Source organism: Ursus americanus, chromosome 26 (genome assembly GCF_024610735.1).
Source record: "Ursus americanus isolate L20-20 chromosome 26, mUrsAme1.1.p, whole genome shotgun sequence".
Classification (NCBI taxonomy): domain Eukaryota; kingdom Metazoa; phylum Chordata; class Mammalia; order Carnivora; family Ursidae; genus Ursus; species Ursus americanus.
In genome coordinates this window covers 40,949,196-40,963,740 of record NC_142152.1, presented here as the reverse complement: position 1 = coordinate 40,963,740, position 14,545 = coordinate 40,949,196, and the positions used below count along the sequence as shown (strand labels likewise).

At 59.6% G+C, this 14,545-nt stretch overlaps 1 protein-coding gene across 2 annotated transcripts in view; it reads right to left on the bottom strand.

Moving 5' to 3' along the window:
* The window catches only part of EVL (Enah/Vasp-like), a 143,517-nt gene that overhangs the window by 10,189 nt on the left and 118,783 nt on the right, over positions 1-14,545 (bottom strand). For both annotated transcript variants that reach the window (XM_045775439.2, XM_045775438.2), the window contains exons 4-7: positions 8,333-8,396; positions 5,092-5,159; positions 3,196-3,425; positions 2,350-2,471 (exon numbers count right to left, since the gene is read on the bottom strand). In XM_045775439.2, the coding sequence (XP_045631395.1) occupies positions 2,350-2,471; positions 3,196-3,425; positions 5,092-5,159; positions 8,333-8,396 (484 nt within the window). The remainder of the gene's footprint in view (positions 1-2,349; positions 2,472-3,195; positions 3,426-5,091; positions 5,160-8,332; positions 8,397-14,545) is intronic.

Here is a 14,545-nt window from a genome sequence, read left to right as displayed (position 1 = left end):
AGTGGTCATCCAATCTGGCTAACTCCCACATCTACACGTGCCTTAGTAACCCCGAGATAGGCCGTCGGGGCTCTGCAAGGCTTCCCGAGCTCACGGTACTCGGCACTCAGGATGTGAGGCTGTCGCAGCCCATGGACAGGCCCGCGGGGAGTCGTTCCTCCTAGAAACCTGGGGAATCCTCCCTACCAGCCTCTTCCTCAAAAGAGTGGAGCCAATTCTGGGACGCCTGGGTGGCTCAGTCGGTTAAGCATCTGCCTTTGGCTCAGGTCATGATCCCAGGGTCCTGGAATTGAGTCCCGCGTCAGGCTCCCCATTCGGCAGGGAGTCTGCTTCTTCCTCTCCCTCTGCTACCCACCCGTAATGCTCACCCTCTCAAGTAAATAAAAATCTTAAAAAAAAAAAAAAGTGGAGCCAATTCCACCTCTGCTTCGTATTTCAAGTCTGTCCCCATCCTCACTTCGGACACCTAGCGACAGCCAGCAGCACCTCTTCCTGGACAACAGGGGCTCCCCATCACCACTTCGCTCTATGACACTCTGTCCCCACCCAGAGCCAGCCTTTAATTTTCTGAAGCTATGCAGCAGGCAGGCATGCCAGTCCCAGGAGGGCCCAGCACACAGCTCTTGGCCGTGATGACTTTCCTGCCTGTACCCTGCTGCTGGGAGACAGACCTCACCACAGCCCCCCGAAGGAGAGGCACAAACTCTGCGCTTCAAAGAGTGACTCGCTGACCCCTTGTGGGCAGGGTGCACTCATACTTGTTCTTGGCAGGGCCTCGACTGTCCCGCCAGCATCTGGGCGTCTCACTGGCTTCTGGCGACACCGACCTTTTCCTGTCCTCAGGAGCTTCCTCTGCGTTTGGTCTGAACCATCTAGGCCTAGTTGTTATTGTTGACGCAGATTTTGGACTTGGGAAAACATGAATATTTTCTTTTCGCAAAACATCTATTTTTACACAAGGCCCCGCTCACCTCTGAGAAGATGGAGCCCGACGCACCTGCAAACAAGGCTATCTCTTGCAGCCTGACCTTCGGTCACTCTCCTCCACACCCTGGGCTCAGGCCCAATAGGTTTGCTCAGCCTTCCTAGTATTATAACACTGCCCACTCAGCCTAGACGAGTGTTCTCCTCCTTCTAGGCCCTGCGCGTGTGGAACCTCCTCTGTGAAGCCCTCCTGGCTTTCCCCAGGGAGTGGCTTGCACTGGTGTGTAGCCATATTACCCTACGAGCCTCCATTCTGTCATGTGACAACTGCTCAATCTGTCCCTGCTCTTGGTGACCTATGTGTGCCGTGGGTCCACCTCACCGCTCCCTCTGCTGTCCCTGGCCATGTGTGCAGAGGCCCTGGGCAGGAAACGCTGGCTCTGGCCCTGCTGCAAAGCCCCAGACCAACCACCTACGGTCTGGGGCCCTGGGTCTTGGCGTCATCCTCAGAGCTGTGTGCTCTTAATGAGGGGACCCTGCCCCGATCCAGTTCTCATGCAGGCCGAGCCCACTTGGAGGGCAGGGGAAGTACCCAGGCACTGAGAGGAGGTGGGTGGGTGTTGGGTGTCCCTGTTGGAGTGAGGCCCGGGTGCTGCTTCCACCGACAAGAGGAGCATTCTGACAGGCCCAGCGGAGCCATGGCCTCGGCAACCTATGTCAGCACATTCCTGCCGCCACGCCACATTTACGAGGAATGTCCGAGCTCCGCAACCTTCCGAGAAGGAGCTGCCTGGCCTCTCTGCCTGCTGCAGCTTCAGCTGGGGAGTGACTGTGAGGCCCGGTGACAGGCTGATGGCCTTGGGCAAGCTGGAGCCACACCTGCTGGTGTGGTGGTGAAGGGGGTGACCAGGCCCCAGCGCCCAGCCAGGACATGGGTGGAACTCCTATTCCGAATCCCAGGATGGTGTCGTCTGGGCTCCTGCCACTTCAGAAGGCCTTTCCCTGTGCCCTCCACAAGGGCCCCCGCAGGATTGGCCGCGCAGCACGCATTCGCCATGGGCGGCTCTGGGAGGCTCCAGCGCTGACACATCTCATTTATGTTGGGATCTTAAGTGTGGGGAATGAGCCTCTTTCCCCCTGAACCAATATCCGCGATGATCTCCAAATTTCCCTCTGCTCGGAGCGAGGCTGGTACATGGCGCTGCGTCAATCAAGGAGACGAGGAGGGGCTGAGAGCTGAGAGGATGGCATCTGGGCTTGATGCCTCAGGCTGAGCCCTGGAGAGGGGGAACTGACTGACAGTCCCCTGCTTAGCTGAGCCCAGGTGACAATGGGCCCTGGGGCCGGGCAAGGGCTGCACTTTGATGGTGAGGGGCAGGAGATCCCTAGAGAGTCGCTGAGTCTGGGGGGGGCCTGAACACCCACCTCTTGGCCAGCAGCTTGTTCATTTCTTCCATGAGGCCTCCTCCTCCACCCCCACTGCTCGCCCGGTTGGCGTCAGACTTAGAGGTCCCGCTGGGGCCGGAGCCTCCGGACGCATCTTCTGGCTAAGGGGTAAGGACGCAGCGTTTTAGTCTGGTGTCTGTGGCGGGACGTCCCTAGAGGGGGTACATGCAAACGTGGACGGGATTCCTGTAATGGTGGTGCCGGAAGAGGCCCAAGGCTCTCAAGTCCCATCCCCCCACAGCCCCACATGCGACCAAACCAGAGTCCAGCAAGGGACCAGGATTGGCTGGTCGCCGTTAAGAGACACTGCCCAGCTCTGCTGGCTCGTGTCAGTGCCCTTGCTAAGGTGGGTGTGATGTGACGGGGAGGAGGCAGTTCTTGGGAAGGAAGCCAAATTCTGTCTTGGAGGTGTTGTCAGAACCACTGTCACAGTCAGCTGTCCCGTGGCAGTTCCCCCTTCCAGGCTGCCACAGATGCGTTGGGACAGGCAGCCGGGCACAGTGCAGCCAGCATCTAGGGTCGGAGTGGGAAACAGGAGGGACCCAGATGTGGGAGACCTGGGCTTGAGTCCGAACCCTGCAGCTGACCGCCACCTGGTGGGCCAAATGCTTCCATGCCCGTGCCTCAGTCTCCTCATCGGCAAAGGGGGTGCTTCTCGCCCCGCCCGTGACAGTCAGCGGGAGGGCCAGCAGCAACTGACAGCACTTGGGGCTGCCACAGCGCCAGGCGTCAGAGGTAGCATCTAGGTCGGCCAGGGAAGGCACTGCTCGTTGGGCAGTTAGGAAGAGGACCCCAGCCGGCCCACCCGCACCCATGGACACTTACCCGCTGGACTCTCCTCAGCTTGGCCCCAGCCAAGGCGGCAGCCAGTCCGGACACAGAGCTCTCGTCGTGGCTGGCCCCCTGTGCTCCTCCGGCTGGCAGGGGGGGTGGGGGAGGGGGGGTGGCTCCCGTGGGCGGAGGCGGGACAGGGGGTGGGGGCGGGGGTGGGGGCCCGCTACAGGAGAGGGGGGCGCTGGCTGCAGATGAGGGGTGCCCCGGTGGGAGGATGGGTCCTGAAAGGCAAGGGTGGGGCTTAGTCGGTCCCTAGTCCCCAGATGCTACTTCCCTGGAAGGAGGGACGAGGGACAAGCTCAAGGTGCTTCTTCCAGGAAGCCCCTGTGGGATGCGCCCAGCCCTGGTCTGTTACTCCTGACCCTGGTCTCCCCAGCATCCTGGGGCTTGGCTGGACCCATAGTGTCACATACTTAACATCCCTTGAGCTCAGCTAACTTTCTCTTGCTCTAATCGTAGTCTTCCCATGGGAGATGAAGTGCTTTGGTGGCACAAATTGTATCTCTTTTTCCTTCCCTGTACCCAGCACCACCCCAGGCACCGGCCCCTGTCGGTCCCTGAGATGCAGCTATGACTGACCCATGGCCTGTGGGGACTGTGGCGGGTAACTGTGGTTGCAGGGCTGAGTGGGGCATACGTTAGGGAACAATGCCGAGTGCTGGGCAGTCCTCAGTCCACCATCCACACAGCCCTCCATCCAGTGCCCAGCGAGCCCCCACCGTGTGGCCAGCACGGTGCCAGGCTCTGGGGAAAGCAGCCACAGGCTCTCAGCTCACGGCCTTGTGAGCAAGCAGGGAGCCAGTCACACAGATGGTCGCATGTCTGTAACGGTGGCAGGATGGCGTGTGCTACTGGGAGTGGGTACATGGCGGCCTACAGAAGAAGGGCTCCAACTGCAGAGTCGAAGTTGGGAGACTTCCTCAGGGCAGTGGCCACCATGCTGGGATGGTGACAAAGAGCAGGAGTTGAGTCTGGTGAAGGAGGCGTGAAGTCGAGGTCGGAAGAGGATGAGACATGCCAGAGAGGTGCTGAAGGATGTGGAAGGAGCCGCCAGGAGGTTGGCTTGGGCAGGGGTGACGGGAAGGGGTGACGTGTGACAGGGACAGCTTTGCATTAGGAATGCGGACAGTGGGCCAGAGCGGGGCAGGGGGCCCACAGGGGGTCTTGGAGCAGAAGTCTAGCTGAGACGGGGTGCTACCAGGCCAGCGTTTGCCCGACTGCGGGCTCTTGCCGCTGGGCGGGGGATGGTGCTCGGCCTTCCCATCAGCGAACCAGGCAACATTTCCCCGCTTACGGTGCAGGGTGTTGGAGAGAAGAACGTAAACTGCAGGCTCTGAAGGCGCTTGCTGGGCTGGGAGGTCCTGTGCTTACTCATCAGCGTTGCCACTCTTCAGGGAACCTCCTCTGGCCTCCCTGAGCTCAGGTCCAGTCGACGGTTAGGACGATCCAGCACCTCGGCTGGAGAGCTTCTGACTCTCGGGGCAGGCGGGGCCCTCCCGTGTGTGGCCTCACACCTCACCCTGCCCTGGTCGCCCTGTGCGCACCATGATGGTTCCGTGTTCTGCACTTGCTTGCACCCCTGACCGGACACTGAGCTCCCTGGGGCCGGGGCCGCACCTGCCTGGCTCACTGCTGTGTGCCCCGAGCCACGGCCTATGCCCAGAGCATCGGCTCCGGCGGCAAGTCTGCGGGACCAGAGGCCGGGGGGCAAGGGCCGGGCCAAGCTGATCCCCTCCCCCCAGCTCTGCCCCTCGTCCCCCTGCTTTCATCCGACGTGACCGTCACACACGGAGATCTACGCAGCCAGCTGCTCTTCACAGAGGGCGCGAGGTGCCCAGGGAAGGGGCCGGGCGCGGCGGGACGAGCAGGCCCCAGAGGGGCCCTCACCTGTGGCTGAGGTTCTTCTCTCCAGAGACTCCTGACGCTGCTGCTGGTGCTGCTGCTCCATCACTTGTCTGGAAAACAACAGCAGAGCACGGCTGATGGCTCGGAGCCGAGAACAATGTGGCTCTGTGTCCGGGAGCCCGGGCTGCGGAGTCGGGTCTCCCTGGCACTCCGAGAGCCGCTGCGTGCCCTGGGCTGGGGGCCTCCGCAGCGAGCTCGCCCAGTCCGCCCCCACCCTGTCCGCCGGGCTCGCTGTCCTCACTGACGGGCAGTGGGGCACGTGACTGGGCCCAAGTCCCCGAATAGGTGTGTGCTGGCAGCACCCCCTGAACAGTTTCAGGCACACCTGAACAGGGAGCCCCTCATGAAGGCTGGGGCGACCATCTGGCTGAGTGACCAAGCTCTTCCCCAGGCTGGACGTGCTCATCTGGCTTTTGGGGGCCTCTGGCCTCAGCAGACCTGACCTCAGGGTCACCCATTCTTATTACACCTGACTACATTTCCTGGAACAATTTTCAGGCATTGCTGGTTGCCGGGAGAAGTGGACACTAAGGCCGCATGTCCTCATTCTTTTTACCCCAGATCCGGCCGCAGGCCAGGCCTCCGTTAGAGAGCAATGCTATGTGTGCCTCAATGGGCACGAACGTCCTGGCTCCTTAAGGCAGAGTGACCTCGGTGTTCTTGAGGGCAGGTCGAGTGAGGCCAGAGGCCCCCAAAAGCCCACAAATATGTCTACAGAATCCAAGACTGAGATGCCGGGGTAGAAGGGGGCTCAAGGAGTCATGTAGACCCCGGAGAGCGGCCAGGCTTCAGTGGGTGCGAGCCAACTCTAATTCGCTCTGCCGATGAAGCACAGGGTCAAGGGACGTTGGGACACCCACTCCGGGCTCAGGGGCAGAGCGCGCTGGAGGCAAGCAGTGGTCTCTGCAGTGGCAGGGAGCTGGCGCTTCTCTGGTGCGGGCAGCACGCCTGGCACGTAGCAGCGGCTCAATAAGTGCTTCGTGAGGCAGTAAATACAGAGGGAACAATACAGCTGCTTTCATCTTCACGAAAGGTCAGTGATACAGCGCCTCCTCCAGGGGGACCCAGAGTTCACTGCAAAGACCACTGAAAGGTAGTGAGTTTTCTGGCTCCTGTTCTGGGAGCGTGGCTTTGTGAGTATGGACAAGTCACGGCCCTTCCTGGGCCTCAGCTTCTTCGCAGAGGAAGCGTGACAATACGTGTTCAGGGGGCTCTCGGAAGGACTATCTGTGATCCCTACAAAATAATGGAAAAGATCTTTCTGGCACAAAAGGTGTTTGAAAAGCTCCCAGCAGTGCTTGCACCAGCTTCTCTATCCAAACTGCTGAAACATCACACCAAACTCCAACCTTCCCAGCAGGATTCCTATGCTTAGGTGCCCTCAGCAAAATGAAGGCGCTTGGAAATCCGTAAAAATCTGGTGCGGACTTAAGACCCTGTTTGTGAGAGAATACGAGGTTCCTGTGCTTGGAATCAGTATGTTGTGTTCCGCCCCGCGTAAGTCCTCTCTCCCCTGGGCCTTCCTCTGTGTGAGGTGACTGACCAGCAGGGATGCGGGGGAGCAGGGGCCCCACCCTGTGGCCCGTGTTGACTCCTGCAGTCCACAGCCGGGCCTCCAGGGGGCGCTCCGGCCCCCGGGCAGCAGACTGCAGACGGCTCCAGAGGGAAAGCTGGAGTTGGGTGGCGGGTCAAGGTAATGCACAGTGGTGTTAAACCAGTTCTGAGAGATCTGTTTAGGACCCATCTGTTCTGTACGTTCATTTCCGAGTCTGGTGGGGCTCACTCATGCCCTTCTCAGGGTGGAGGCAGCCCCAGGACCTGGCAGAGAGCTGAGCTGGGGCAGATAGGCCGCTGGTCCTGGTTCCGCCTCTAACTTCTCGTTACTTTGGGCAAGTCCTTTCCATTCTCCTGGCTCGTGTGAGGAACGGTACCAGTAACTGGAGCCCTGGAAGGTTAGCGTGAGGAGTAAAACGAGCCCTTCACTGACAGCAACGTGCTATATTCCTGAGAGGCCAGAAGGCAGGCCCACGGGATCAAGAGACCCATGGGGCTTGATAAAAGGACTCTCCCCTGCCCACAGGCAGTGCAGAAGCACATTGCCAGTTTTACCTCATTTCTTTGAGGTAAGCGCAGTGAGAAATACCACTGTTACGTTCCGACGGGAAACTGAGGCCTGGAGCAGGAATCTGCCCAGGGTTACAGAGTACCCCATCAGGGCCAGAAGGCGCCCAGAGGTTACGGAGCCACGGCCTTTACTCCTCAGAGTGGGGGAGAGGCTAGAGGAAAGAGGGCCCCGGAGATCCTTCCACCCAGCCGAGGAGCGGGGACGGGGCCTCCTCAACTCCCAGGCCAGGATTCCACACAGGCCTAGCTGCAGGCCCCTGGCTCGGCCCCTGTTCTGAGAACCTGGGTGGGGAGGGCCTGCACCAGGCCCACGTCCTGGACACAGCTCCCGCAGAGCCCAGTTCAGAGCCTGTCAGAGATGCAGAGCCCCTGCCAAGGCGATGGCAGGCTGGGTGCACTGCCTGGCCCTGTCTTCCCTGGCAACGTGACCTGGGGCGGCTGCTCCCTCCTTGGCCACCGTGACTCTTCTGTAACTTCAGGACAATGACACTGGCCCTTCCTCCCAGTTTAAGTGCTTTAGAAGCTCCCTGGAGCGGGGGTGGGTGTTGCCCTACCGCCCACATCCCATGGGAGCTGCCCCCCCACAGGCTGGCACACGAGGACAACACCACGGCCCTGGCCCAGCCGTCAAAGAGCAGCTGCGGCCCCCGAATGGCCTTCGCGGCCTTTGTCCACCTTCGGCTGAGCTCAGAGGTGAGTTGGCTGGGGTTCACCTCCTCCTGAGAGGCCGTGGTCCCCATCCGAGGCATCCGGTGAGTGAGGGGCAGGACGGGGGTGAGGGGCAGGCAGCACAGGACGGTGCCGAGGCCGCAGGCCTCAGACAGACAGCCCTGGCCGGGTCTGTCTGCCCATCTCCAGCAGCGCGGCCCTGCTCATGTTACCAAACCCCTCCACACCGTGACAGCCACCTCCATGTGTGAGGGCTGAGTTAGTAAGAGGGAACAGCATCCAGGATGCTGCAGACTGGCAGTCTCCATGACACCACACATTCCCTTCCTCACTCTGGCAAAGCTGCAATGAACTCGCCCCCTCTTCCTTCCGGTCAGGCCTGTCTCCAGGAGTCGAAGGGTGCCACTGGCCCTGCTGGGTGGGGGATTACCTTCTCTGGATGTCCATCTCTTCAGGAGAGGGGCCATTCTGCACCTGACGCTGGGTGGAGGGGCCTGTGGGGCAGAGAAGCACAGAAGCGCCGTGGTTAGTGGAGAAGAAAGGCCCTGGCAAACCAACCTGGAACTCTCCCGTCTCTGCCCTCCTGGCCCACAGGAGCTGTCCCTGACCTCTCAACAGGTACAACACTGTCCCCATCCTGTGCCCTCAATCACCTCTCTCTCCCTGTCTCGGGGCTCTTCTCTCAGAGCCCACAAACCAGAGCGCGTTGCTCGCACCGCTCAGAGACAGTCCTTCAGGCACTGAGCCCTCTCTCCTTCCCTCTCGGACTATGCTTGCTGTGTCCTCTCCACATCCCACAAAGCCGTTTCACCTAAAATCACCAGAGCGCTCGGCATCACCAAACCCCGGAAATCCATTTTGTCCTGCCCTTTGAGCAAAGGAATGACCCTCACGGTGGGTTAAGCGTCAGAGCCAGGGATTCGCACGGTCTGGTGCAGCCACAGCCCGGGCTCCCCGCCACGGTGCGGGGCCTTCCTGCCCGCATCCAGGAGCCTGCAGCCATGGGTGGGAGGGACGCAGTGAGGCACAGGCGGCAGAGGCTGTCACTGACCCAGCGACTGTGGAGCCTTCCGGGCCACACCCTGGCCAGGAGGCAAGGGCCCAGAGCAGCCCAGGTCTGCTGCCAGCGCCCCGTGTTCAGACAGGGGCTGGTGCTAAGCCACATTCACAAGAAAAGGCAGGCTTCTGCCCCAAACTGAGAAAGAGCTGATTGTTCTTCTCTTTGCTAGCTTGCGTGTCACTGGGGAACTGCACAGAGTCACAGGGACAGGGCGGAGACTCTGGGCAGGCTGGTCTCATGCCTCCCTGACTACATGGGGAAGGGGCTTGTCTCCTCCCCACGACAAAGTGGTAGCCTGCTCAGCCCCCCACAAAACCCATGATGTGGAGGAGGCTTCTCCCACAAGTGTTTGGAGCCGCTGAGGGATCAGCAGGTCGTCCCCTGGATCAGGGGCACAGCGGGGTAGAGAGCAACAGAATCTCAAAGCTGAAACGGATCATGTGATTCTAGGGCGGCCTCCAGCCCAGCACAGGATTCTCCTGCGTGCCTCCCAGGCCCGTCCTCCCGCCGGATCCCAGCAACGGAAGTCACTACCTCCCGTGACCACGGGGGCTTTCTGCCACGGAGGTCTCAAACCTACCCGTCCTCAAAGGCCCTGTCCCCACCACCAGGTGGGACACAACACGGGTCGAATCTTTCCATGCCCAAAGTGAGCTTCCACGGTTGGTAGCTTCCAGATTTTGCCGTCCTGGCCCCCAGCATGGGCTCTAGTCTTCAGGGAGCCACGCCTTGCTGCCTTCCTGGCCCCCGTGTCAATGTTTCCGCTGGGGAAGAGGGATCCAGATGGCAGGCAGTGGGCCTGCTGCTTGGGGGGAGGAGAGGGCCCTCCAGCGCTCAAGGAAGAATGCTCCCCTGGGTGGACCTGCCTGCCCCCGGCCCTGCTTGCCACCCTCCGCAGCGCTCAGATGATGGGCTGCAGAGAAGGTCGGCCTGCACACTTCCACAGACGTGACTTCTGGAAACACCTGGCGTGGCGGCCGGCGCACGACAGGCATGACAGCAATGTCAGCTTTCTCTCCCCATCTCCAAACACATTGTTAAAAAGAAATAATTTAACATATATCATTTTGCTCTTTTTTTATAAAAATTGTTTTTTTCTGATTATAAGTAACATATATGTTCGGTACAGACCTTAGAAAATTTAAAACACATTAAAAAACAAATCCTTGACAGGGATCTCTTTTGTCTCTTACTTGGCAAGTCCAGGTCCTGGTGCCCTGTCCTCCTTGTTCTCAGGAAGCAGGGGCAGGAGCAGAAGCAGGAGAACCCTGCTACCGGCAGAGCCCAGGCCCTTTTCTAATTTAACTTCATTTTCATTCTCACAACCCTGCCAGCTACCAAGAGGACATGTCATGGGTGAGGTGGGCTGGAAGGGGGAAATGACTTGCTCCGGGCCGCACAGCAGCGCGTGGCAGAGCCAGACTCACAGTACAAAAGGCCACTCTCTCCCATTCACTCACACCGTGGGCGACTGAGAGCAGCTTAGGAGTGAAGAATGAAGGGGGCAGGCTGGCACGCCACCAGAAGAGCCACAGGACAAGGGCCTACAGCCCTCAGACAGCACCTGCGGTTGGACGGGTGTCCTCTGACCCCCACCCGGAGGCTCTGTGCCTCCACCTGCTTGTCCTGACTGAGGCACAAGGGACTCAAGACACCTCAGCCTCCCCTCCTCGCCCCATTCTGGGACTCAGGCCTGAGCTGCTCTGCCACCGGCTGGACTTCTGGAAAACTGAGCCGCTCTGCCTCACTGTAGCGCCTGGCGTTGGCTGCGGAGACCGTGCCTGAATCTGGAGTCGCCCTTCTTCCAGGGCTGAGCCCGTTCCGGAGACCCTGTCTAGCACCTCGTCTGAGGACTGGAGCCCACCGCTAACCTAGCCAGGCCCACCCTAGCACTGAGGTCGTGTGATGCTGCTCAGACGTTTGTCCGCCTGGTCTGGCTTCGGTCACTGGGACCACTTCCCATCCCTTTGTTAGGACCCCCGATGGCAGCCAACGGCCTACACAGCGGTCTGTGGTGGTCCTGTACTGGGGTCCCTCAGTCTGCCTCTTGGGCTGGACTTCCTCCCCATACCTTCAGCCAGCCTGCTCCTCCAGAGGGTGGGGGACATCCGACAGAAGCCTGGGTGCTCCCTGGAGGCTCTGGCCCCCTGCACTGCAGGCATACTTCAAAACCAAACGGTTGGAATTTTAGACACTACAGAGCAGGAGAGACGATGCTTGGCTGCATAAGACCTTCCATTCTTCTCAAATTAAGAAAATGTGAGTCTGTTTTGAGCTATGAGGATCCTTGCTATTAGGAAGCAAGGTCCTTCTGTCTTGGAGGTGGGAGCTGGGGCCCGGGACCCGGGGCAGGGGCCTGGCAGTGTCACTCGGAGGTATCTGCAGCCGACGTGAGGCTCCTGGCCTCCTTAGTCCTGGCCTATTCCCCACACTGGCCCCAATGGCCCAGTGGCAGAGGCGGGGAGGAGGCGCAGGGAGGGGGATCTCTCCTGTGCTGTCTAGGGTTCCTTGGGAAGGCCCTGGCACAGCCCCCTCGCAGGAGCACCTTCAGGGGGAAATCTCAGCGTGGGAATACTGTCCTGTGTCGAGTTATTTCTGATGAGTCCCTGTGTGTGTGGTATAATGGGAAGCCCACGTGGAGGCCAGGCAGAGTCCCCGGCCACGGAGTCGCCTCAGTCAGCCGCACCCCTGCCTTCAGGATCCGGGGGGAGGTGGGAAGCAGCTGGGGAGCCGGCTCTCCGCCTCCGCCTCCCACGTCGAGCTGGTTATTAAGTCTTACTGGGGCATGGTCTGAGATCCGCCCCTCCGTCCCCACGTGGCCGCCTCAGCATCTGTCTCCTCGACGGGTGCCTCGGGCCACCAACGGGACCCTCTGCCTGCACTCTCTCTCCTTGTTTCACGCCCCTCTTCTGCACGGTCATCACAGCCTCCGTGATACGTGGAAAACCCAAGCCCGACCCTCAGGGGGTTGGGTCCACACCCCACAGAAGAGGATTCCAGCCCCTCGCTCCACAGCAGACCTTTTGCATCTGCTCCAGAAGTCTGACCGCATGCTGTGCTCCCCACCTCTCTGTCCTTGTGTGTGCGGCACTCAGTCTACCTGGGGTACCATCTGCAGGGCTGACTCCGTCGTCCGCTCTTCCAGGAAGCCTTCCCACATCCTCACGCTCCTCGCTGCTCCACACGCAAGGGCCTCTGTCACACCCCGACTCTCTCACTAATGCAACAGAGGTTTGAACACAGCCTTCTCTTCCCTATGAGCTCTCGCGCTTCTTACTCACCCCCCGTGCACAGTGCCTGGCTCACGCCGGACCCCTGGTCTATTCTGCTGAGTCGAGGCGGGATGGTTAGAGGGAACTCGTGACCACCTGCCCAGGTGGGGGAAGCACAGGTGAATGGACGGGGCTGAACTCACTCAGATAAAAATAAAAATCGCTTGGGGCACCTGGGTGGCACAGCGGTTAAGCACCTGCCTTCGGCTCAGGGCGTGATCCCGGCGTTATGGGATCAAGCCCCACATCAGGCTCCTCTGCTAGGAGCCTGCTTCTTCCTCTCCCACTCCCCCTGCTTGTGTTCCCTCTCTCGCTGGCTACTCTATCTCTGTCAAATAAATAAATAAAATCTTTAAAAAAAAAAATCACTTAAGAGATAAACCCCAGAAACACAAGCGATCCCCAAATTCAGGCTTGTTCAGAGAGGAGGCCAACCAAGGGATAGTTCCCGGGCTAACTATTCCCTGCCATAACCAGGCCCGAGAGACAGCTTGACCCGGCCTTTGTCACAGGGCACGGTGTCTTACGTGCTCTGTGCCCAGTTGTGCGCTGACCTCTTTGTACACGTATGACAGACACTCGTTTGGGGAGATCACATTTAACTGCCTTGTCCCCACAAGGTACTGATTTGGGCAGGCAGGCGGGGGAGGGGGCCCTGAGTCAGGAGGGAGAAGGCCTGGCCAGAGCTCTGCCCCACACCCGTTAGCTGGGCCTCCCTATCTATAAAATGAATATAAAGAGGACTCCTAAAGCCAACAGTGGCACTTCACATGAAAAAGTACTCTGGAAACCATAAAGGCCTGAAAGCTATTTGTTTTTATTAGTATTCAAAGCTAATTCTTGGGGTGCCTGGGGGGCTCAGTCGGTTAGGCGTCCAACTCTTGATCTTAGCTCAGGTCTTGATCTCGGGGTCATGAGTTTGAACCCCGTGTTGGGCTCCATGCTGGGCGTGGAGCCTACTTAAAAAAAAAAAAGGCAAATTCTTTGGTTGGCCTCTCCACTGAGTCCAACATCTCTTGCTAATCATTGACCTGCCTGTGTCCTTGCACACTCCAACGGCCCTTGACCCCAATCAGGCTGCTGGTGCTTTTAGGAAGGCACCGCACTCCCCATTTACAGAGCGCTGCCTTCTCTGCCAGCCTCCACCGCCTGCCTGCCCTGGTCCCATGACAGCCCCACAGAAGGGGTGGTGTGTCTCTGGGAGGTGAGGGGACTTGCTGAGGCCAAGGGGCTCCTGAGCGGGCCTCAGCATCACAGCTTGCCGAGTGTGGGAGCTGGTCTGGGGCTCCAACAAGGACAACCCTCATCCTCTCTCACCTGCCTCAGAGAAGTTTTGCCGAAGTCAAAATAGAGAATGCACTGGCACTACAGACATCTGAACGAGAGAAAGAGAAATGTGAGGTGGGGAGAAGCAGGGTGCCTGGGCACGACTGGTGTGTGGGTCCAGCCCATGGCCTGGCAGAGGGTGGCCTGTGCCCTGGCAGGCTCCCGTCTGAACAGAGTGAGGGGCAGGGGACACTGGGCGAGGCCCACACTGACACTTGCTGGGCCTATTTGCTCCAAGTCCCCCTGGACAGTGATTCTTCTTGGGGAAGGAGCTGACTTCCTGCTGTCTCTGAAGCCCACTTTCCAGATGGCCTTAAGTGCCATCAAACAGCTACCCCTACAGAACACGGGGGTGACCCAGAGGAAGACTGTTCCTCCTTAGGGGTCATGAGGTAGGAGAAGACAGAGAAGAAAACAAAGCTAGAGGGGTTGAGGCTGGGCCAGACTCCAGCCATGAGCCCACCTGGGAGGGGTGATTCGGGAGTCTGGCTGGAGGGGATGGGGCTGGCCCCCACGCCACAGAGGCCGAAGCACTGAAGGGAGCGTCAGTGTGACCGGCCTGGGGCAGTGGTATCACCAGAACAAAGGAGAAAGTGGGGCCAGGGGGTCTGAGGTCATCTCCGAGGGGCGGCACCGCTCTCTGGGACTCCCGGCCTACTTGGGGTCCATGAGCAGGGTGTTAATGACCACAGGGCTGTTACGAGGTGGAACGAGAGCATCCCTGGCACTGGTAGTTTCTAAAGGCTTCTATAGAGTCTGTCCCGGACGTGAAGATTTGACAGAGGATTTCAACTCAAGGTACAATCATCTTGGAGAAAGCCACCCTTGTTTAACAGAAAGGGGTGGGGAAGAGCTGCTGAGAGAGGAAAACCTGCTTGCATGACCTTCTCCAGGAGAACAAACCAGATGTGGGCAATGCCCCAGTCCCCCCAGGCTCGCTGCAGAGCGGAGAGGCGCATGGGTAACAGGCTGGGCCCAGGTCCCG